This window comes from Pteropus medius, unplaced genomic scaffold (assembly GCF_902729225.1).
Source record: "Pteropus medius unplaced genomic scaffold, Ma_sr-lr_union100, whole genome shotgun sequence".
Lineage (NCBI taxonomy): Eukaryota > Metazoa > Chordata > Mammalia > Chiroptera > Pteropodidae > Pteropus > Pteropus medius.
Genome location: NW_024354875.1, coordinates 10,771,296 through 10,796,994, shown reverse-complemented (window position 1 = coordinate 10,796,994; position 25,699 = coordinate 10,771,296). Strand labels below are relative to the sequence as shown.

The window sequence follows — 25,699 nt, the reverse complement described above, 5'->3', positions numbered from 1 at the left end:
GATTAAAAAGCTGTCAAACGTAAGTCTACATTTTTATCAGCAGAATACTTTTACAAAACTGGGTATGAGATGTATTCAGCTAGAACATACTTTTCAAAATAAAACAATGTTTGATATATTCTAGACAGTTACCCTTTTGTTTATCTATGACAACTGAAACTAACCATCAAATGGATAAAGCTATCCAAGTCTAGTCAAGTAATCCTTAGGGCATATGAAAAAATGCCTTTTAAAAAGTTTTTTTTTTTTCTGGATTGATTTAATGTAATTCACCAATAAAACATCCTCAGAAGCATCATAAAAATTCTACACAAAATGACATAGCCAGGGAAAAGAAGGATATACAGTTTGATGAAGATTCAAAGTGGACGTTAACATTAAAAATGAACACTCATGTGATTTCTGTATAATATAAAAATCAAAATTGCAGGACACTAATTTTGCTTCTAATTTATAAGACAGCATGTTTATGGTACTGCAAATAGTATGTATAAAAAAAATCATATCCAATGGCAAATGTTTTGAATTGTCATTTTTCTTTAGAAAAATTGCCATTCAACATGTATTTGTAAATTCCTCTATAGAGCACCAAGGATAGCTGGAATATATTTACACATACAAAAATGTTCTTGAAAGATGAAATATGTCTATTTTTGTTGAGGATTTGACCTCCTTTGTTCTATTTAAAAATTGTTAATTTCTGCCTTCCTTCCTTTTTTGGTTCTACTCAAGTGTAAGTAGGAGTATGGGAATATGCATGAGGCAGCCAGAGTAGTGAGAAAACTCACCTGTGAACACACATATTCTCAACCACACTCACACTCACATATCTGCACACACACAACCACATACCTACTGCCCAGGAGCAACCATATTTTGGATATGCGCTGTACTCTGAATATCATGGAACATGCATAATGTGAGCCTAGAAGTGCTAGAAGGAAGAGCACTGAAGGGGTTAATGTAGAACACATATAGGCAAATATTGTCAACTATTTTATTCAAATGTTTGGAACTTAAACACAAAATCATCATTAAGTTTTCACAAAATGAGGCATCTGTCGCTTGAAAAGAAAAAAATATTTCAGAAATATGTTTACAGAAATGTAAAAATATTAGGCATCGAGACAGATGTGAACATATTCGGTAACTTGTCTTGTCTGTCAGTCTTCCTCCGAGCCGAAGACCTTACTGTACTCGCTCAGCATGAGCTCAGCTATCTGGTTCTGGTATACCATGTGTATCGCCATGTTCCCTGTTTCATGTTCCGCTCGCAGGAGGGTGGGTCCAAATACAATCCCTAAGCTTTGTGTGGACATGAGGTTCTTGGAGGCTTTGGCCACTATCCTGTGGAGAAAGGGAGAGAAGAAAGAGAGAGAAAAGAAAGATTTCATTGGTGTTTGAAGTAATATTGTAGCTACTTTTGAATTATACAGTTCTGTGTTCTTGAATTCTTTTTTTTTTTTTAATTTTGATTTATAGAAAGAAAGCAAGGGCAATCATTGGCTTGGGCAAAACATAGAATGTGACACAAGCAAAAAAGTTTTCTAGTTCCAGATAAACAACAGCTACCACAACACTACTGAATCTTCTACTCTATGCTTTGCTGTGTGGACATAGAACTTGTGACTTTTGGGGGAAAGGTTCAATGCCTTGTACAGTGTTTTAACTCCATTGTGTCTAGCCATTGTAGGTGCTCTTTAAATGTTTGTGGAATGAATGAATAAATAAATTGACAGCAAAAACTACAATGGAGCCTCAATGAGATTCAGTCTTTGAAGTGTTTATAGTCAATGGAGGAAACAGGTAAACCGTGCATAAAATATATAAGAATGCAAACACAAAACAGAAAAATATAGGAATAATTAATAATGGAAGGTAGACATAAAGACCAAGAAAAAATAAGTTTTTAGTGATTAGTGTGAGTAAAGTATTCCTGACAAATGCTAACTGGAATATGTATTGTAGAGAAGGTAGGTTCTGAGACATTAAGGTGGATGGCAAAATTCTAAGTATCTACGTTCGTTTTGGTCATCCATTTTAGCTCATATCTCAATAAAATACTAGATTCTGTAACATTTGCACAGAGAAAGAGGCCCACTGGAATCAAAGAAATGTTTGCTTGTGTGAGAACTGTACAGAGAGCTGGAATACCAATGAAACATAGGATATGGTTTTATTAGTGGTAATGCCTTGCCTGCTTCAACACTAGACTCTTAAAAAGAAAATAAAGCCTCACTTTATAAACTGAGACTTTAAAAAATGTTTATTCTTAAAATCGAAGCTTGCTTGGCTTTATATTAAAATTAGGAAGAGTGAAGGTTTAGTGATTTTAAGGAAATAGTGATATCACAGGGAAAGAGGACAGGGCGCTAAGAAATACCAAACCCTGCATTCTACCAGACACCCTGGCTACTCATGAGTGTAGAGAATAAAGTGAAGCAAAGGAAGATTTTATTGCAAAGCATCAGAGCCCATTGTGGAACACTGGCATGCTGGATGGACTTTGGACACCTCGTTGGCTTATGTGGGCCTCCATAGCCCCTGTCAAGAGGAGGCAGGAAAACTTGCTTTATTCTTATCCCTTTGTAAAGCCAATCTTTGAAGTACTACTTCTGTGACCAAGAGGCTGTGCTTTCTCTCTCCCAAAAGAGATTGAGGACAAGAGCCATCCGTTTGTGACCCTCGACAGTACAAGTTCATGGTCAGCAAAATGTCCTAGACCTGATCAATATCAATAAAAACCACATATTATTCTAAGCAATTTTATTGTCTCACTTAATCCTCATAACAATCCCCTGAGGTAGCTTCTATTATTAAGCCCATTTTACAAATGAGGCCAAGAATGGTGAAGTGCCTGATATCACACAGAGCTGAGGTTCAAACCCAGGCAGCCTGGTTCCAGTGCCTGCAAATGCATTATTGCCGTGGTGTGGGTTATGACTCTTATGCTTAATAACTGGCTGATTTTTCACTCTGCCAGTTCCTTCCATAAGAAGATCTAGATTTTTATTCCTCACTGTAGAATTATGATCGACAGCCTGGATCCAATAGATTTATTGTGGGCAAAAAAGACTCTCAAAATTGAACTGAATATTCAAGATATTCTGTCTCCCATTTTCACTTCTTTTGCTTGAAATGAAGAGCATTTGTACCTGTGAGGACTGTTGGCATGGCTACATTTCTGGAAGGGATTTTCATATTTTTAGAGCATCAGTGAGTTATCTGAGACTCCAAGTTTAAAGATTCCTCCGGAATATAAAAAACTACGCCATATTGCTACTACATTTACCAAAAGTCAATAGAATGACTTAAACATCCTCCTGACCTAGAGTATGGGCAAATGGAGTGGGCCTTTGCTTCTCTTTAACATACCTATTTACCTTGGTTTAAGATTTGTCTTGAGCCTCTCCCAGACCTCTTTATTATAAAAGTTCTTAGGAATATTCACTGTGAAGGAAAGCAGATTTTTCTCTCTTGGTTTTAAAGTAATACCTTTTTGTGACACCAACTCCTTCAACGACTCCACCACTCACACACACACACACACACACACACACACACACACACACATTGTTAAAGGCAAATGTGGAGCGAGATAATATAACTAATCAATTAAGAGTGCCTACTAGGTAAAAGTTGTTTTAATAACGTCACTCACTTGTAGCAAAGTTGATAAGATTTATCTAACGGAGCACAGGGCTCAGAGGTCACCAAGCATGGAGAAGGTAGGATTGAAAGCAAGAAAGTGCTAAACATAGACTGAGAATTGAAGATATATTTTCTCACTTAAAAATGGTTATAATTTTGTTTGGTAGGAGGAACAGTGAGGTCTGGGATGGCTGGGAGCCAGAATTGCTTTAAACTTGCAAAGGTGAGGCTAGAAATCAAGGGAGGCCCAAGAGCCGATTATTGAAGGGGGCAGTTGCGACTGTCAGAAAGTGATGAGGTAGAAGCTGGAAGAGATCTGTAGTATCTGGAGGAACTTGGGTCACTGGAGGAGTAATTTAGCTCTTCAGGGCACACCAGAAAGATACAGCATGTGAGACTCAGGCCATCGGGGGAGAGTCAGAAGGCTGAAATGGGACAAAACTATTTATCAGTTTCCCCAGAGTTCTTTTTATTTTTCTTTCTCAGCAAAAGTCCTGGTCTTTGAATCCAGAGCAGGGCCAAATCTAGAGGAGAAAACCAAGACTGAGTTTAAATAAGATGGAACATGGGCAGCTGGAGCTGCATGTTGGCACCCGCCTTGGGTAAAGGGTTCTCTATCTTAGCCAGTGGGTCATGGAAGAAAACTCTTATAATGAATTTCTGCCAGTGCATCAGTTTCCTACATTTCCTGTGAAAAATGTTCACTTTGTGTTAATATGGAACAATCATGTATAATCATAGAACAATCATTCCAATGCAAATCTGTATCTTCTGCGTCCATTTCTCTGCGTGCTTTTCATTTGATTTTAATAAAGCAAGTTTTAACTTATGAGTGCTTTAAAATAATCTTGTCATAAGTAGATTTTACTAAACGACACATAGTTTTGTATTTTTGTTATACTTGCATTACTGTAGGTTAAATTTTCTTATTGCAAGTTACTTGCGATAATCCTTAGAAAAATTAAATGTAGTTAAGAAAGAAAATACGAACATGCATTATATAGAATACATGTCATCTTGCCTATTCGCTGTTATAAAATGTGTGCTTCTCTGTGTGTGTGTGCATATAATACACATTTCATTGGCAATTTATGCTCTAAATATCAGCTAGTAGTTGGTGCAATGAGAACTCAATCAATATTTAGTCAGAAAAGATGCTGAGAATAAAGACTAATTTGGGGTAGAAGTCACCAACTACTAAACTATATGATTCATGTAGATAGGCAAATTTAATCTGATGTCAATATGTAAATTAGATTAGACCTCTTTCTAATAGACATTAGAAGTATTAGGATAGATATTTCTAGCAAAAAAGGCCCCCAAACAAGATGTCTGGGAAAATGTATTAATACTGTTATAAACTTCAAATGTGAACTTACCTACTCTCTATCTCAATAGACTCTTAAATAGTTAAGTAGTTGATTGATTTAGGATCACATAGGAAGTCAACTACAATTTCGAAATATAGCTAGAATACTCTCCTATGAAATGATTTAAATATATATATTTTTTTACCTCAAATAAATGGATATCATAATTTCCACTCTCACAAGCGGGGCACTGCAAGTGCCATTATTTCTGAAGCTTTCACTAGTGAAACATATGTAGAGGAGAAATACAAGCTATTGAAAGAAATAAAAGCCCTTCATGGAAAAAAAATATTCAATCTAGTATCTAAGACAGCAAACTCTCAAAAACAGTGAAGTTGTACTTCCAGTAGCTTAAAATGAAGTTGAGTTGTATTATTGGGAAGTGGGGAGGGGCCGGAATCTGATTCAGAAACCAAATACATATTTGTTATGGGTTTGGCAATACCTCCAGGATAGCTTTCACAAAAGCGAGTTCTGCAAAACACCATTTCTGTGATATACTTCACAAAAATAGCATTCTAGAGTAAAATAAGTTTTGAAGAAAACTGTATGCCATTTTTTTCTTTTTGAATATTCTCAATGTACAATAGCATAATAAAGGCTCTGACAAGTCCTACAGAAAGTATCTTTGCTTATCTTGTGTGACTCATATGTTCTTTAACTTACTTGAATGTTGTAGATTTTCCTGAATGACAACAAGGAACATATATTAGGAAATGTTGCTCTAGTTGCTTTGCTAAGGACAGCTAAATAAGTCTGAAAACATCATGAATTTTATACTTCTATGCCCCCCTGGCTTTGGAAATCTGTAGCAGCTAACTCAAAGAGGTCAGATTGTGGTCATTCTTGGCAGGTTCCACCCCTCTGGTGGAGCTTAGATTTCATTAGGCCTTAGACTCCATGACATTGCTGTAAATTTTTAGCTACAATTTAACCTGTTTTCAGCAAAGAAGTGACAGAAATTCTCCATCTATGACAACAAAAACCAAAGGCAAAAGAACACATCTGAAAGAAAAGGGTGAGAGCTAAGACATGGCTGAGAGATTAACGTACAGTGAATTGATGGATGGGTAAGAAGGTGCAAAAACATTCAGAGCTTGGATCAATATTTTAAAATTCTTCTACATGTTTGTTTACTCACCATTAATTTACTCCTCAGAAATCCTTAGAGCAAAGATACCTGATTCTAAGTAACATGAAGAGCTCAAAGTTTAGTGCCTGTGAATGTTTGACTAAAAGGAAAAAGACCCCAAAGCACGACTCTTGAAAAAGGCTATTTATTAATACTGCTTAGTTTAAAATAGCCTGACAAAATAATTATAATTTTATGAATTTGTTCATGAAATAGCACTTGATATATGTTCATCGTAAAAGGAATTCTTATACCAGTAAATAAAATTTAAGTTTATAAAATCTTGAAGTGGGTAAGAATTCATTTTTCTGGCAAGAGCTTAAAAGGGTGATATATAGTTTACAGCATAAAAAGGAGAGGAAATGCCAGAGCTACTTTTTGTCAGGCCCAAATGGAAGGAGCAATGATCCATCAATTTAAGATTATTTTAGAAACAATCTATAATCCAATGCTACAGATGTTGGACCTCAGACAAAAAAATCCTCGCAGCCTTATGCTGGGTAAGTTTTTCCAAGAGTGAGCTGAATTGCTAACTCAAAGAAATTTCTTAGTTGTTTCAAATCACAGCCAAATGACTCAAACTGAAAGAGAGCTTTAGTATAAAACTCAAAATTAATGCTGAATTAAGAAGACCAAAGCATTTAATAATAGTCCAGCTCTAAACAAATATATGGATGCAAGCTTCCTTTTAAGTTTGTGCTTTGCTGTTACCATAGTGACTTGCAAAGGAAGTTGAAAGCCACATAATTGCCTGCAGGACAACTCTCAAGTTATTGGAAGTGTATGAAAAGTGTTCCCTCCCCTATCTCTGTAATGCTGTGATTTTCCAACACACATACCTTTAAGGTGGTTTAACTTGAATGGACAAAGTGTGGTGGTAATGTACTCTTGCCATCAGGTCACACCTGGCTTGCAAAATACAGCCCAGCCACTGTATGTGAAATGTTAATTGTGACTTTGACCGCTTAAGTGAAAGAGGCTGTTAAAAATAGAATAAATTTTCAATGTGCTCAACTTCTGTTTCCTATGTGCTATAGCTACTTTGGGGGAAATTCATGCTAACCATATGCTTGCCTACCTTCAATTTGCACAAACTATACTGCTGTCTACTCTGAACTTTTTTTTTTCTTTTTAAAATAAGATTGGGGACTTAGCAGAAATTCCACTTTCTCCCTTAAAGTCATGGCTGTATGTCAGAAAAGATTTTCAAATATTGCAAAAGCAGAACATTCACCAATGTGTTTGTATTTAATACTAATGTGTTTCAAGGTGGTCATTCACTGATAATTGAGCCATTTGTATATGTTAATTTATAAATCAACTGGTGTAAATAATTGTAAAGTCTTTCATTTTACATCTAAATATCACATAATTATTATTTTCTAAAGCAAGTTAACAATTATCCTCCTAAATGGAAATTATTGCTATATTGACACTTTTGCTTTTAAATAATCTTTAAAGCCTTGAGTATTTGATTCTCTCAAAGCACATTGTAGAAAAAGAGTTTTCTATGGCATTTGTATATTCACAGCTGACATGGCCTTATTCTTTGCACTTATTAAATAATCTCCTTGCCCTGATTTCAGTGCTGAAGATTGAAACATTTTCAATTATTCACTTTATTCATATTTTCATTGATTGGCATTATAGTGCAATTCTAACTATCTTTTAAAGTAATATTCATAATATCTAATGTTAGAAGGACTGATAAAGTGAAAAGAGTGAATAGCCATAGGCTTCAACATGACTTATTTCTGGTTGAAATATGTATTCTATAGTGTGACAACAACCATAGATAAAATGAGCTATCATAACCAAATTCTTTACATAAGTATTATCAAAAAGGAACAATGAGTTATTGCTACTTGTTGAACATTATGTACTATCACTGGACTTCAAATATATCAGTTTTCAAAGACAGATTTTAAAATCAGCTTTAATTTCTTTTTTATGATTATCAAGTAAAACATTGAATTAAAGTTTAGGAAAGTATAATAAAGAAAAAAATTGACCAGTAACCATAAATAGTAACTCAGTGTAACCATTATTTATTTACGAAAACCTATTGAGTACCTACTTGGTGCTCTATACTGTTCTGGGTGTTGGAGGCAGTGTAATGAGCAAAGTAGACAAAGTCCATGCACGTATAAAACATATAATCTAGCAGGAGAACCAGACAACGAACAACACACTAATGATGTATAATGTGATTTTAGGCACTGAAATACAGCAAGAAAAACTAAGAAAATGAGAAGTAGTCATTTTTCCATTGACCTGGGGACCTTTTAAAAAAATTCTAATGTCCTCAAATCCCCAGACATTTTTGTTTACTTAGGATGAGTGAGGCTTGGCTGGCTGCAGATAATATAGCCCACTAGGTAATTCTCATGAGCAGAGAGTGGTGGGAAGTGCTACACATAGCCGACAAGGCACTCAGGAAGCCCTTCTAAGGTAATGACACTTGGGCAGAGAGACCTGCTTGGGCAGAGAGACCTGCTTAGGCACACACACCTGAGGGAGAACTCCAGGTGGGGAAGAGTAGGTAGAAAGCCCCAGTGGTGAGGCTGTATGTACTTCGTGGATTTAGGAATAGAGAGGAGGATATTGTGGCTAAAGCCTGGGGACTGAGGTGAAGGAGGTAGGAAATACTGTGGGGAGACTTATGGAACTTGGTATGGATTTGTGATCTAATTCTAAGGATGATGAAAATCCATTCTCTGGTTTTGAGCAGGAGAACGACACTGCCCAGCATTTAGGTGATATAAATGTATAAATAAATAATTTACTTACATACTTATTTGAGAGAATCCTTTCTATATAACTACATATCCAGCATTTTTCACTTCTATCTTATATATGTAATATTATTTACTCATTACCTTATATGGGACATAATGGGTTGTGTGCTATGATTTCTTAGTTTGAGTGAAATTGATATAAAAAAAACTTTCCATGTATTCTTCCCCCACATTTTGGAATATTTCTTTAGGCAATGGTTCATAACCAGGGGCAAATTTTGCCCTCCCCTCTCCTCACCACCTCTCCCCATGAGGTATTTGGCAATTGCTGCAAATATTTTTGATCGTCACGACTGGGTGGGCTTGGGAGTCGCTACTGGCATCTAGTGGGTAGAAGCAAAGGATGCTGCTAAATGTTCTGTGATACACAGGACAGCACCCCCACAATGAAGAATTATCCAGCCCAATATGCCAATAGTACTACTGTTGAGAAACCCTGAGTAAAATAGTAGAAATGTAACAACTAGATAAATGGTTCTCAAACTTTACTGTTCATGAGAATAATTCGGAAGCCATGTTGAAACAAATTGCTGGATTGCAACTCCAGATTTCTGATTCAGCAAATCTGGGGAGGTATCTGAGAATGTGCGTTCCTTGCAAGTTCCCAGGTGATAATACTGCTGGTCCAGAGATCACAGTTTGAGAACTCACACTAGATCATTAAGTTATGTTTCTCCTTTTCTTAAAATATGATATGAGATGTTAGCATATTCTACTGCATGTAACATGTATTCCTTTTATCATTATTATCATTTGGCATTATTCTTTTAAAAACAATTGCCAATTAGATAGATAAAAAATGACCTGTCCTTTGAATTTAGGATTCTTTGAGTTTAGGCAATAGGGAAACGTAAAAAAAAGAAAAAAAAATCCTAAAAACCAGTTATGTGGATTTTCTCTTCTGTGAATAGTATTCATATCTTCTGCCCCTTTCCTATTGAGAGCTTATCATTGTTTGTTTAATCCATCTTATTTATTTTGTATAATAAAACTAATACATAGTTTGAAAAAAATGTACTAATCAGGAGGATATAGAGCAGAAAAGTAAAATCCTTCCCTGTTTCCTATTCAAACTCTTTCATGATAACTATAATTAACAGATGGGTGTTCCTTCTGGATGTTTTTCTATCTATCCATCTACCTATCTTCTTATATATATTTTTTTCTTTAAAAAAAATGAGATAAAAAGTATATAAAATGCTACAATTTGCTTTTTAACCCCCTTAAATATATATCATGGGCATCTTTCCAAGTCAGTATATATAAAAATATCTCATTCTTTTAAAAAAAGTTGTTACATCTCATAGTATGGAAATACCTTAGTTTACTTAACCATTCCCCTACCAGTAGAGTTTTAGGTTGCTTCTAATTATTTGCTATTACAGATAATGCTACAATGAATATCCTTCTATATGCAGATTTTGAGTTTTTTATGTAGGAAAAAATATATTTCTTTATTTTTGTTCTACTTATATTCTCCCAATTCTATTGTTCCTTAATTTTATTTATTTAAACTTTTATGTGGTCATATCTAGCATTATTCCTTTTGGAATTTTTTCCATTGTTTTTGTTATTATAAAATTCATCCATTTAAAGACATCAGGTGAATATCATTTATATTTTCTCCTAGTTTTTTTTTAAATGATTTCATTTTCATATACTCTAATTCATCTTAAATATACTTTATTGTGTGAAATGTGATGGTAATCCAAATTAATTTTCCCCCAAAGCTAGCTAATTTCCCCAATAACATTTGTTGACCAAATCGCTCGTTCTCCATTAATTTGTGATGCTACGTTTTGTTCAGTTTCCTATACTAACAGATACACACACCCGGTACATTCTACTCTGCTGATAATTCTGTGTGCATTCTAAATTAATACTTTGCTGTGTAAATCACTGTAACTTTATTATATATTAGTAATATTTCTTCTCCCATTTTTTTTTCTTTTTCAGGCATGAAAGAAAATTTTCTGATGAATTTTTTTCAGATGAACAAACTGAACCTAAAGAAATTGAATAATATAATCAAAGCCATGTAGTAAGTAGCAGCACCTAGATTAATAAGCAGATCTTTATTATTCTGGGATATAGATATTTTTTCACTGAATAACTATGATTCAAGAATTTTAAATTTGATATTGAGGGCTTCCTAATTGTGAGGCCTGAATACTAGAAAAAGATGTGAGTCAGAGTCATAAAGAAGTCTTAGGTGACATTTTAATCTTTTAACCACCTAATTCACATCCAAGGATATATTTACAAAGATGAGAAGGGTGTTCAGGTGGAAGAAAACCCAAATTAATACCTATTACTTTTTTCTCCAGATTCACACAGTATTTCAAACCTCTGAAAACATTTATTTCTCGTTGTGAATGGAACTGCACTCTTGGTGAGATAAACTGAGAACCTGAGCTATATTTTCTCTTAGGCATTGTCTCTCAAGCTTTAGAACGGTTTTAGCTGTTCACATTTGACCATGTCAGCAGTAAAAGAAGTCTTAATTTTTATTCCCTGAGCTCTGCTGTTTTACCAGTACCACTTATAACATCACCATCTTTGGAAGACTTGTCCTGAATTTAGGGGAGAAAGATTAGAAACTATATTACATGTTGAGAGTATTCTTAGAAAGGAAAACAAATAAATAAAATTGTCATTATTCTACCCAGAATTTGTTCAATCAGGCATTTAAAAAAACTAGTATGTACTAGTAACATTTTATACAGAATATTGGGGTTTGTGCATGGATCAGCATTAATTAGGCCAAGTAGAATACAGATTATTCTAATTGTGAGATATTAGTGAAAATATAAGACTTAAATATTTGCCTTATGATGTTAGATAAAACTAAAAGGAGCACTATCAATATGCAACTTCCCTTTCATTTTTCTTTTTCACGTAGGTGAAGAGAATAGCTATTTCACTTCTCACTAGGGCCACCTAGTTACAGTAGTTACTTGAAAACTATCTCTGTTTCAAAGGTTCCAGAAGAGTCAAAAGAGAATCACTTGCAATTTGGGTATCTTCATTCAGTTGTCCCCGTTTAATCTTACTTTCCAAGGAAAATTAAGTTTTAGATGCTTTGTACAGTGACTTGACTTTAAGAGAGACACGGCGTAAATGGAGAGCACCAAGGCGAATGTGCCTGGCAGAGTGATACGTTCTCAGTGGTAGAGCAAAGGACCGAAGGAGTTTGATTTGGAAAAAAGAATAGTTAGGAAAGCCATGATGACTGAATGCAAAAAGCCATGATGTGGAACAAAAAGTCACCTGTCCTCTTGTAAATCTAGTTCCTGGAAATGGCCCAGAGACCAATTTCAGCTCCGTATGAAGAATTAGATTTGTGAAAATAGACTAGGATGCTTCAAAAGATTCATATAATTTATAGAAAGTTTAGAAAATTCAGACAAGTCAAAATAGAAAATAAAAATACCTCATAATCCCATCAGTTAGATATTACTATTTGGTTGGTATAGATTTTTCCATATGCATACTGGAAAGGCATTAGGAGCATCTATCAAGGTTATTAAATATTCTGTATATTAAAAGGCCATAAGTTCCCCAATAGGAGGTATTCAGAGATGCCCAAGATACCTGTATTGGATGGCAAGTTGAGTGACGTTTAAAATGTGATTTGGGCTCCCAGATTAATGATGAAAGAATGGACAAACTATCATTCGAGATGAAGTAGGATGATGTATAATAACTAATGTTTCTTCTTTACACTTCCTTGTACCTCTTACCTTTCAGTCAACAGCATTTTTTGACCTCAGTGGAGGGATGATATGGCAGAAAAGCAGAGAAAATGCTTGGATTTTTGCAAGCTAGGGCATTTGAATTACAAAGGACTGTACCTCTGAGTTTCAAAAGTATTAGTCCAAGGACTCAGAGTTGCAGCTGTGGCCTAACCAATAGATCTAACCAACTGGAAGGTAGATGAAGAGGCTGCTGCCGGAAAAGAAAGATTTTCTGGATTGGGAGAAAGAGAGTTAGGGAGAAGAGAGCTGAGACTTTGGTGAGGTCCCATGGAAGTGATGAATCCCAAGCCCTTCCTACTCCAGTTTCCTGGGGATATAGGCTGATAGAAGGTTTGAAGATCTGAGATCAGACAGATCCTTATTTGTCTCTTTGGGGAAAACCTGGGGATAGCAAGATTCCAGAGTTCCTTATGTTCAACATATCAGGGATAGTTAAATAGAAATTACTGCATGGTATACTGAGGCAAAGGTAACATTAGGATAGCTTCACAAAGTTCTGTGTGAACAATGACTGAAAGCTATACCCGGGATCGGAAGTTGAGGATGATGACAGAAAACCGGAAGGGAATGAAGACCAGCCTGGGTAGGTGACATAAGCCAGACACGTTCTACTGTGCTTATCTGCTTTATTATCTTTCTTCTTTAGAATGTAAACATATTAAGCACAGGGCTTTATTTGTTTTTGTTTAATGCAGTATCCCTAGATTAAGATTAGTGTCTGGCTCACAGTAGTAGGTGCTCAATAAGTATTTATTACATACTATATAAATAAATGCTCTCTCTGCCCAGCCCAGCCCAAATGCTTGGGTCATATGTAATCTTCCAGAACTAGAAATGGGACAGGAAAATGTCTAGAAGACACTCTGAATTGACTAGATTGAAATCATTTAGAATGGGGCCTTGACAGAGAAATTAGTTTTGATTATGGCACAATAATTACATTTCTCGCACTCCTGAATTTCATACCTACTTCGAGATAATAAGAACACGAATAAAGAGATGAAGAGAGCTAATATTTCTTAAGAGCTTGCCAGAGGTCTGTAATCGTGCAGGGTGTCTTTCTTTCTCATGTACTATCTGACGAGTTTCCAACATTTACACAGTTTGAACAAAATTGGTGAGAGGAGTTTAGAATAGAATGCAATTTTTACCTGGTTTATACTATGGATGGTTGAAGTTAAAGAAAATGACACCATTTTTCTTGGTCATCTAAAATCTGACCATCAAATTCTGTTTTAGGTAAAACGCTTAATTTATCTGCAGAAACACAAACCCTTCAAAATGTATATATGTTTCGCTTAAGGACAGAAACTATTCATTTTGCTTTTACACATATAAATTTATAATCTATATTGTGGTGAAGGAATACATTGTGCCAGTTTCTGTATATGTCCTTGTACACATGGAAGTTGGTCTAAATCATGATTCCATTGTCCAATGCACATATGTATTTATCTGTTGTAATAAATTATATGGGAGGGAAGAAATGTCTCATTTTTTAAGAGATCATTTCGAGAACTATATTGGGCTTTATAAAAAGGTCTATCCTAGTCTCCAGGCTGATAAGAGACCATTCTTATAATTAATAATTTGGTAATGATGGTGGCTACTTTGGACACAGAGATGGACCACTCGGACTCTCTTTCAAGTAAGAATTTCCTGCCTAAGTGTGGGAAATGAGGTTAGCAGATGACCTCCAGCTGTTTTCTTCAAGATTTACCTCAATTACAGTATTGCAGAGAGCTACCTTGCCCAGAGGCGCTCACTGATCTATGTAACCATTCTATCCATTGTAGGACAATGGGCTGCACATACTCTGGAACTCCCTGTGAGGTTGGCTGAAGCTAAGCTGGGTCCACATCTCAGTTCAACTTCTTTCTCTGCCCAATCCTGCTCCCACCCACTCCCTTCCACAGGGGTTGATTCCTAATAAATATCCTGCATGTTAAACTCTATGTCAAGGTCTCCTTCTACAGAACTTAGTTTGTGGTTATTAGTTCCAGGAGTGGTCCAGGAAAACCAGCAAAATTTGGATTTGGAGCTGGGTCACTTGCTGGCTGGCAATGAGGAGTCTGTCAGTGGTGGGAGGCAAGTACAGTTGAGTCTTGGCACAAGGTGGCAGCCCAATTGTTAAAACTCTCACTGGTGTTAAATTGGGATATTATATCCATGAAGGAGAGAATAGTAGTTTGTGTAACATATTAGCTATTTAAAAAAAATGGTAGGAAGTTGTGGATAGTAACTATAAGATCAATGAGATTGAAGGGCTATTACTAAGCACCACTGATACTCCACAAAAAAGTTGTTTGCAATTATAGGGGCCTTTACTCTGTAAATCAGGGTTGGCTGTAGAAGAGCCCATTACAGAACAAGCCTTGCTGATAGCAACGGAGATGAAAAGACAGTAAAATAATAAAGATCAGATGGTGGACTTAATTGCTAGAAGCCAAATAGATATAATTATAATAAGCAGCAGGGACAGAGGGACAGCCAAGGGGATGTAACTCACAGGGAGCTATGAAGATAGTTAATGGAACATGGCATTCCACAGGAGCACAATAAATAGGCAGCCAACAAGGATGCTATTCAGCTTATATCACTGTATTAGAATAATACATCTAGTGGTTGTTTTATAAGCTACTGCTGCTTCCTGGGCACTTGGGGCTTCTTGGGTCTAGGGACCAGAAGGAAAGGAGGAGAGTGACCATCTCTCTAGTCAGGAGTCATTAACCTAAATCAAGTGAAAGAGTTAGGGTTACTGTTACACAAATAGGGATAAGGAATAATATGTGTGGCATCCAGACAATCCACATGTGGCCTCCAAGTTCTCTGTCATTCAGTTTTTGTGGTTAATGGATAGGGCAGAAATCCTTGTCTGTGAAGATATGGTGACCAGGAACTTGGACCACTGCATTAGCTCAACCGCCATGATCAGCAGAGGTGATAATTGAAGGTGAGGGGAATCTAGAATGTATAGTGGAGGAGGGAAAAGATAAGTGTGAGTTATGGGCTCAGGCCCAGCTTTAGCTGCAGGGCTTGAGTTTGTCCTACTAAAGCTTCTTTTTCAAAGGCTTCCTTAGGAGGCCTCCTGAAGTCTTGGGAGAGCTGTTCCCCAAACATACATACAGATTAGATTAGAGTGGCACAACAGGTGGGCTGTGGTGGACATGAGATGTTCTGCCCATATTTTTCTTCAAGAACGAACTTGTTGCTCCAGCTGCAGGTGTTAGTCATCAGTCAGCCCCTGCCAGGTTTCCCCCAGTTGAAGATAGCCTCACCCCAACAGACTCTTGGAGACAACCCATGCCAATAACTGCTCACAGTGAGAGTAGAAAGGCCGAGTCATTTTGGTCCATCTGGAGACAACTATAATGAGTGTTGGGCTCACGTCATAGTGTGATTTCTCTTTCTTCTCCATCCTGCTCTACCCCTCCTTCTGTTGATGTTCGTAGGCAACTGGTGCCATGTTAAATTCAACCTGCCATGAGCTCTGGAGAATCAGAGAAGCTCTAATAGAAGGAGAACAGGTTTGTGAAAGAGGAGACTTGAAATTTAGTCCTGAGTCCAGCCCTGACCAGCTCTGTGTTTGTTAATCTTTCCCTCCCACTCCAAATTAATTTTTTATCATCAAGAAAACTGGGATAAAAAAATCATCAGATTTGTATGGACACACAAAAGACCTCAAATTGCCAAAGCCATCCTGAGAAAAAAGAATGAGGCTGGAGGCATCACTCTGTCCGATTTCAAATTATACTACAAAGTGATAGTAATCAAAACAGCATGGTATTGGCAGCAAAACAGACACACGGACCAGTGGAACAGAATCGAGAGTCCAGAAGTAAACCCATATTTATATGGGCAAATAATTTTCAACAAAAAAGCCAAAACATACAGTGGAGAAAGGAAAGCCTCTTCAATAAATGGTGCTGGGAAAACTGGAAGGACACATGCAAAAGAATGAAACTAGACTATTGTCTATCATCACACACCAAAATTAACTCCAAATGGATTAAGGACCTGAATATAAGACCTGAAACAATGAAATGCACAGAAGAAAACATAAGAACTAAACTCAAGGACCTTAAACTCAAAGAGGATTTTATGAATTTGACCTCAAAAGCAAGGGAAGTAAAAGCTAAAATAAATGAATGGGACTACACCAAACTAAAAAGCTTCTGCTCAGCAAAAGAAACTGTCAACAAGATAAAAAGACAACCATCCGAATGGGAAAATATATTTGCAAACAATGCCTCCAATAAGGGCCTAATATCCAAAATATACAAAGAACTCATATGACTCAATAACAACAAAAGAATCAAACGATCCAATCAAAAAATGCGCAGAGAACTTGAACAGACACTTCTCCATAGAGGACATAAAAATGGCCGACAAATATATAAAAGGATGCTCAACATCGCTAGCTATTAGGGAAATGCAAATCAAAACCACAACGAGATACCATCGCACACCTGTTAGAATGGCTATAATCAACAAGACAAGTAATAACAAATGTTGGAGAGGATACAGAGAAAAAGGATACAACAGAGGATACTGCTGGTGGGACTGCAAATTGGTACAGTCACTATGGAAAACAGTATGGAGGTTCCTCAAAAAACTAAGAATTGATCTACCATATGACCCAGCAATCCTTCTACTGGGTATTTACCCCAAAGACTTGAAAACCTATATCCAAAAAGATATTTGTACACTGATGTTCCATAGCAGCATTATTCACAGTGGCCAGGACATAGAAGCAACTGAAGTGTCCTACGATAGAGGATTGGAGAAAGAAGCTGTGGTACATATATACAATGGAATATTACTTGGCCATAAGAAGAAATGAAATACTGCCATTTGCGACAACATGGATGGACCTCGAGATAACCATGCTGAGCGAAATAAGCCAGACAGAAAAAGTTGAAAATCGCATGATATCACATATATGGGATATATACCTAAAAGCAACAAATGAACAGGACAGACAAACAGAGACTCATGGAGATAGACAATGGACTAGTGGTTACCAGAGGGTAGGGGGGAAGAGGGAGTGGGGAGGTAGATGGATAAAGGGGATCAAATATAGGGAGGTCGGGGGAGGGTGAAGTGGGCAAAGGGGATCAAATATATGGTAGCTGAAGGAAATTAGACTTTGGGTGGTAAACAAACAATAGAATATATAGCTGTCAAATTATAGTGTACACCTGAAAATTATATAATTGTATTAACCAATGTTACCCCAGTAAACTTAATTTAAAAAAAACTGAGATAAAACCATCATGCTTTATGTATAGTACTTTACATTTTCTAAATTTATTCTGGTCATTCTAGAGCAGAGATTCTCAGTTCTTACTGGATGTTAATATCATCTGTAAAGCATTCCAAACCATATCAAAGTTTGAGGCTAATACCCACAAAGATTCTGTTGCAACTCTCTTGCAGTGAGGTCTGGATTTGATAGAAACTCTGAGTGTTATTCTATTGTGCCAGGGGAGAGAACCACTGTTCTAGGGAGAACTTGTAACCTAGAATCGCAGAATCTTAAATTCTTCTTCCTCATGTATTGACCATGTGGTCTTAGATAACCTTATTGGTTCTCTGAGCCTTAGATTCCTTGTCCAAAAAGTGAAGTTAATGGCAAAACTGATCTCATGTGTTGTTTTGAAGGTAAAGGAAAAAATGTGTGTAAAATTTCTTCCAAATAATAGAACCATGAATTTTTACGATGTGTGATTACATTTGCTTCTGCAAATTGTTATTTTATAAATGAAGAAAGGGAGAGTAGGACTCATTAGTTTTCTGCTCTGGCTAGAGCTTTTAAAAAAGCAAAGGCATCACACAGAGATTCTTATTTAGTAGTTCAGGGTTGAGGCCCAGGTCTCTAAGTTTCTAAAAAACTTCACTGGCAAATCTGGTGTGCAACTGGGTTAAAAAACTTCTTCGTTAAATGACTTGTTTGAAAGTCACACAGCTGATTAAGTCGAATAGCCAAGACTCAAATGTAGACTTTTTCCATGCCTCTCTCATTTTTATCTGCTATTATCCATGCTGAGTTTTCATTCTTGCACGTCTTATCATAATATTATATGTTAGTCATAAAATATAATAATAGAGATAAGAGGGATTTTGAATTTAAAACATTATATAAATATAATGTGCTATGATTATTAAATATTAAAATAATGACTCTTATCCCATTAGAACTAAACCATATGATTTGTGTGCTTGTAGCAAGTGAAGGGTAAAACTCTGTAGGTAACATAAGATATTTTTAAGATTATATATGAACTAAACATAAATTAAACGAAACGACACCAAGGCTGAAATGATGGAAGCAAGCACAAAATGAAACATTTCAGTGAATTCAAAATAGACTAATGTACTGCTACTGTACTGCTCTCTTATCTTGAACATGCTGACTTAATCTGGCACCATGAAAGAAGAGTATAGGCTAAAGACAAAGAGAAGGATAAATAGAGAAATGAAGATTATTTTAGTGTGTTCATGACCAGGTCATTCATATTTCTCATATAGCCTGGAAACAATCTCATACTTATTGGAAGATGTGACCTTTAAATATTCCTTAGTTGCAAAGAGACAAATATTATAGAAGCGGGGTATTAGCTTGAGGAGTCATCTGTCTTGCCTGCTCTTAGAATGGAGGCTGCCACAGGGGGAGTGCAAGATGAGCAAATGTATTACATATCCTTTCTATTTGCAGACTTTAGAAAGCTTTCTTTAACAGCTCTGTGATTTCTTTAACATAGCAAATCTTTAATCAGTCTAGATATGTTAAAATGTGATCTTTTACAGTGAATTGACCTGAGTTGAGTACTTGAGTTGAAATGTGTATATTTTCCCCTCAAAAGCTGACTTGTAGGGAAAAAAAAAATCAGATATTCTATGAAATACTTTGCCTTAGTGACAAGATGTTTTGGGAGAAATCATCCAAGCTTGAAATAAAATCTTTATTGAAAGTAATTCTACATTCATGCCAGTCAGATACATTGTAGGATTAGACCAGATATCCCAGGGGAAAACTACAGTATATGCACCAGGCAGAGTTGATTATTTGGACCTCCTGTCAATTCTTAACTTCCTGACAATGGCTGAAGCATTCACAGCCACTACAAGTCTGTTTTCATCTTTATTTTGAGAGAAAGTTAATACACTTTACCTTAACTATGCCAAATGTACTGGAAAATAACCCAGTAATAAGATACACCCGCCTACCAAGTAATATCTGTATGTAGAGACCATTTAGTTATGCATTTTAAGGAAACAAATACAAGCAGCAAATGACTGAAAGATATTGTGATTATTTTCTTCTGCTTGAACTTTTAAATTTTCCTGGCAAAGCCTCCTGTGTGCTATTTTAAAATCAATGTGTATACATAACCATGGAATCAAGTAAATGACTTTCATTGTAAATTCTCTTCAAATGGCAGGGCAACCTATATTATTGCTGTTGTTGTTGTTATTATTATTATTATTATTATTATTATTATTATTATTATAGCCATTCATTTATCAATGTTATTTGACGTCAGAAAGAAAAACACAAGTGTGCCAGGTGACATTTGGTACCACTTAGAGAATCAACAATAGCTTAGGATATTATTTTTGAAAAAGTCATAGATAGGCCTTATCTGTTTTTTGTTTGTTTGTTTGTTTTGTTTGTTTGTTTTGTTTTTTGACATAATCAACACTGCAACTAAAGAAGTGAGACTAAACTTACTACACCAAATTATTTATAACATCAAATTTACGGTATTTTACTCTTAAAAATATAAAAGAAGAAAAGGCATAATTTTGTGGGGGGTCCAGAATAGGTCACCTAGATGTACCTCTGAGAACCATGTTTCCCATCTAAGCAAGCCAGTGGTTAAAAAGCTTAAGTTAAAACAAGTTTAAAAACCTGTTTTTAAAAAAAAAATTAAAAAAAGATCACGAACGTCTTTTAATAGGTGAGTGGATAAACAAACAATGGAATATTATTCAGTGATTAAAGGAATGCACTACCAAACCATGACAAAATGGGGGGAAACTTAAATGCATATTGCTAAGTGAAAAAGGCCAGTATGAAAAGTCTGCATACTGTAGGATTCCAAGTACCTGACATTCTGGAAAAGACAAAACTCTGAGGACAATAAAAAGCGAGGAGTTAGGGGAGAGGGAGGGATGACTAGGCAGAGCACAGAGGATTTTTAGAGCAGTGAGACTATTCTATATGATACTATAATGGGGAATATGTGTCATTATACATTAGTCAAAATCTATATAATATACAACATTAAGAGTGAACCTTAATGTAAACTATGGACTTCAGTTAATAATAATGTATTGATATTGGCTCATCAATTGCCAACAAATGAACCACACTAATGCATGATATTAATAATAGGGGAAACTGTGTGTGTATATGTGTGTGTGTGTGTGTGTGTGTGTTAGGGGAGAGAATATATGGAATTCTGTACTTTCTGCCCTAAATATGTTTTGAAAAATACAATCTATTAATTAAAGAAGATAATGAAAGCAGATTGCATACATTCATGGTGCAGAGGTCAGTTTCCCTGCTCATCTATCCTTATGGCCACACACATTTGAATTGCTTTGCAGTCTATGTCAGTCACCATATCCAAAACCATATTTAAACCTGTCTCTACTAGAAAGCCTTTAAAAATTGTATTCTGATCATTTTGTTATTTGCTTTCTTGGCATTTAAACACTCAGATTATATTACATTGTTGTTGACATGTTTTATTTTTATCTCCAAGTTATTTCATGCACATATGCTTTATCTCTCAATTAGATTGCACAATCTTTGAGTTTAGGTGGTGCGTTACCTTCAGTTTTGCTATTTTCGTTTGCAGTAGAGTTTGGGCATTTTATACGTTTTTTTCTTAGTACAGATAGTTTTTGCTTTATAGGTTGCTGGCAGGTTAAAATTTTCCTCATCTAGATGCTTTTTTGCTCCAGTAAAAAGGGAGGTGAACTGAACAGAAATGAGGTACTCCCCAATATTTTCTATCTACAGTCAGGACAAAGCTGTCCATAAATAGTCTTCTTAGCTATTTTTCTTAAGTCCTGGAGGGAGAGCCAAGTTCATCAGCAAAGATGTTGAGTCCTTTTGCATGTTATGCCTCCTTCCCTTTCTCCTTTATCCTACCTTCTCTTTATTTTCTTTGAAAAAGAATTACAGAGCTTGACTGGAGAAAATAATTCAGAAGTACAACAATCTAATGTAACATTTAGGTGTATTTTTCTTTGAAAAGGGAATTCAGTAAGTGCAAGATAGCATCCTCAGATGCTCCATTTTCAAAGGTTTTATGAAGCAGTGTGAAATTATTTTAGGTTCAGGTGTCAAAAACAAAATGCAGCAGTTATGAGGTTTGTTTTTGAACAGTCTTGCTTCCTTACAGGTGATGTCTACATAATACAAATGAGAAAGAATCCGTTTCACTGATCAATGGAATTGTGTAGAGATCCGTGAGGCCTACTGACCCAGACTATCATAGGAACCTGGAGAAAATGGCGACTCATTGAGGAAGCTTTAATTTCATCAATGTACGCCAGTTTTAGTGACTAGATGGAAGATCAACTTGTACAAGGAAAAAGAAAGCCGGGTTTTCTCTCTTGGCTCCACTTTTTATTGTATGTAGGACTTTCAGGATTCATACAGCCTTCTTCAGGCTCTGCGTCCTCGTTTGGAAAATCAGACAGCTGAGCCAGAAGAATTCTCATTTCCTTGTGCTCTAAATCCTATTGTTGAACAATTTAACACCTAAAAAAAGTTTTAACCCTTTTTTCTTCCTCAAAGTTGAAATAATTTGTAGAAAAATTGACAAGCTTGGAAACACGTGGCAAGCATGGTTATCAATTGAAAAATAAGGAAAGCCTGAAATGTAAGGAGACTGTAGTAATATCTTACATATATGTATATACTTTAGATATATGTTTATGCATATTTTATATATCATATAAAAGGTATGCATGTATATCTTTATACTAAGATATAAATTTATTTATTAAAATCAAGAATGAAACAAAAAGGCAGACACTGGGAATTTTTATGGAAACAGACACGAGCCTCCTGTTCTCTTGGAAGCATAAGGGTGTGTCTGTAGTCTGCATTTTTGTTTTCATAACACGTATAAAAGAATGGTGGCGATGGATCAAGAGACCCACTCTTGGCAGAGGGATGACACACAGGTTTGCTCTACCTGGCTGATGTGGCTGTCTGGTCTGTAGGGGAAGGTCCCTAAAGTTGAAGCCTCAGTGTGTAGGGGTGATATGATCAACCAATAATGTCTACATGGGATTTGGATGGAGAATGGTGGCATATGGGCCAGGAATGTGCCATTCGGTGGAAAAGTAATTTCAAAAGGAAGCAAGATACATCTATAGAAGTAATACAAGGTATTCCGGGATGAGAAAGAATATGGAAACTTAAGAGGCAAGCTGCTGGGGGGATTTAAACCATGTAGCCTTTAAATGAGTACAGGGGAAAGAAAGGAAAATTATAGGGGAAAAAGATATCAAAGTAGATGAATAGTAAATTTAGAAATATAATTTTCAAATATAATGATATGAAGCAGATTCAAAAAAATATATGCAGAAGAGATATATATTGGTGATCCTTTCAGATTAACACATATATAGTGCTTTATTTTTTAAAAGCAATTATATAATATTCATAATATGTATTTTTAAAACCCATGTCCCAATGGATGTACATTACTAACGCTTCTCCCATGTTTTGTTGACCTTATAATCATCAAAAAGGTCACAGTTGTATAAGCCAATTGAAGAGAGAGTCCTAGAAAAAAATACAGTCTCTCAATTGTTCAAAAGATCTAATGTCAATTGTTAAGTGATAATTTTATTAAATAGTGATAATAGAGAGAGGGAAGATGAACAAGGCTGCTGAATAAAAGAAGGTCAATAGATTCTACTTATTTTATGTTTATACATTTGCACTCTTGCATGGCGCCTCATGGCAATGCCTTATCTAGGAGTTTTACTAATATGACAACACTCGAGATTTATAGAAGCTCAATTAGGTTAAACAATTTGATTCATTTCAATTGAATATATAAAAAAAAACTCTTGTTGAATCTGAATTCTTACTTTGCAATGAATACAAACTCACACTCATTATTACTTATGGTGCTTTTCTTTATGGATGAAGTGCTTCGCAGCCAAGTAGCGGTAGTCACCAGCTGATGACCATAAGGAAAGGCAAACACTGTCAGTAGAATAACATCCTTAGCCAAGTGTTTATGTTGGATACATATACAATACATAACTGTTCTTAACTAATGATACAAAGTTGGCCTCCCCAAGTTTCTTCTTTTGTATTATTTCTTGCCACCCATGTGTTTCAGCTAGATTTTCTCAGGACCTGAGCCCCACCCTAAAAAGTAAGATCTGCTTCTTTGCAAGCTGGATTTATTCTTTCTAGCTTCCAAGTGAATATCATACATCAAATAACTGTGAGTTAGTTATAAATACAATTGCAATGATGTGACTGTTAATGCAGTCTCCAGAGGTGGTTAATTTATGTACTGAGAATATCTTAAACAATGAAATCATCTGAATAATTTGGTATTTTTTAAATGTTGTTCTTTATAATCTTTTATTATATTTTCTTTCTAAACATATTGGTTCATTACATTCTCGATGAAGTTTTTTTTTTCGTTTTTCTCTTTTTTTTTCTTCAGTCAGAGAAAACATCTAAATCTTCCTATTAAGAACTTTATTTTTTCTTCTCCTTGCTCCAACTTTCCTTGTTTTAAATTTTCTCTAACCTATAATCTGGAATTTTCTCTTCAGTTGGCAGAAATAATGTTTTCCTGGCATTCTTCTGACCAGATATTTCCTTGATACATTGAACACCAGGCTAAAAGATCTGGCAAACTGCTGGCATGGGAGTAGTGAGGCACTGGTACATAAGGGTGAGGTGAAGTCAGCTAGATCAGACAGAAGCTGGTATGGCCCAGAACATGGCTCCAAGGGCAGAAAAAGGCTACAAGAAAAAGTTAGTACTGAGATCACAAGCAGCTGAGCAACACAGGTTGGTAAAGTAGCTTTTAAAAGGCCACAGACAAGCATGAATAATATTTGCAGGAACAACATGGCGACTGCCTAAGTTAACATGACACCACCATCAGTGGGAATATCTCTACTCACGGCCAAGCTATCTGGCCCTCCAGTAGAGGTCTCTGCCTCTACTTTTCTGAACCTTCAGTGTTATCTTCTATCTGATAAAAGAGCTAATATTTCTTCAGTCCTTGTCTTGTGCAACTCAAGTGCATTATCTTATTTTTCCTGACAATGGCTTTATGAGCTAGGTACTATTATTATTCCTATTTTAAAGATGGGAAGCTTGAGGCATAGGGTGGTTGTCTAGTTTCACAAAGAAATGGTTATGCCGAGATTTAAAGCCAAGTAATCTGAGTGCGTAATCTGAACTCTTATATTGTTATCCCTCTGTCCTTTTCATATCTCACTGGTTTCTCTGTTTGTTATTCTTTCCCTTCAGTCCTGGGTCTCTTTAGCTCCCAATGAGATAGCCCATGTTTCTATACCCAGAGTTCTGAGGCAGCCTGTCCCCCCTCCTTCCCCTAGCTCACTTAACCCCAGCCCTGGTGGGAACCCCAGGCCCCTTGCTTTCCTGGCAGGAGAATAAAGAAAGCTGGCAGGGAGAAAAATCTGTGAAGGAGAATATGAGCACAGTCGTGGTTATGGCTTTGCTGTCCGAGAACTCCTTCTGACAGGGAGCTGCCTTGGCTTCCCACACTTGCTACGTGGACAGATGTTTTCAATTATTATCACTGACAAGCCTCCAGGCCAGGTTCCTTTCTGATTGGCTGTTACTGGATTCAGAGGGGAATAAAGGAAACTGAGGCTAGGACACAAAACACCTCAGTCATCACTTTAATCATGTTTCTCCAAAGCAACTGGTTGAGTTGGACAGTTCACCCAGAATTG

At 36.1% G+C, this 25,699-nt stretch overlaps 1 protein-coding gene across 1 annotated transcript in view; it reads right to left on the bottom strand.

The window, feature by feature from the left end:
- Nucleotides 1–983: 983 nt before the first annotated feature.
- The window catches only part of ARHGAP15 (Rho GTPase activating protein 15), a 588,346-nt gene continuing 563,630 nt past the window's right edge, over nt 984–25,699 (bottom strand). The window contains exon 14 of the mRNA XM_039855498.1: nt 984–1,347. Coding sequence (XP_039711432.1) covers nt 1,164–1,347 — 184 coding nt within the window. The 3' untranslated portion in view covers nt 984–1,163. The remainder of the gene's footprint in view (nt 1,348–25,699) is intronic.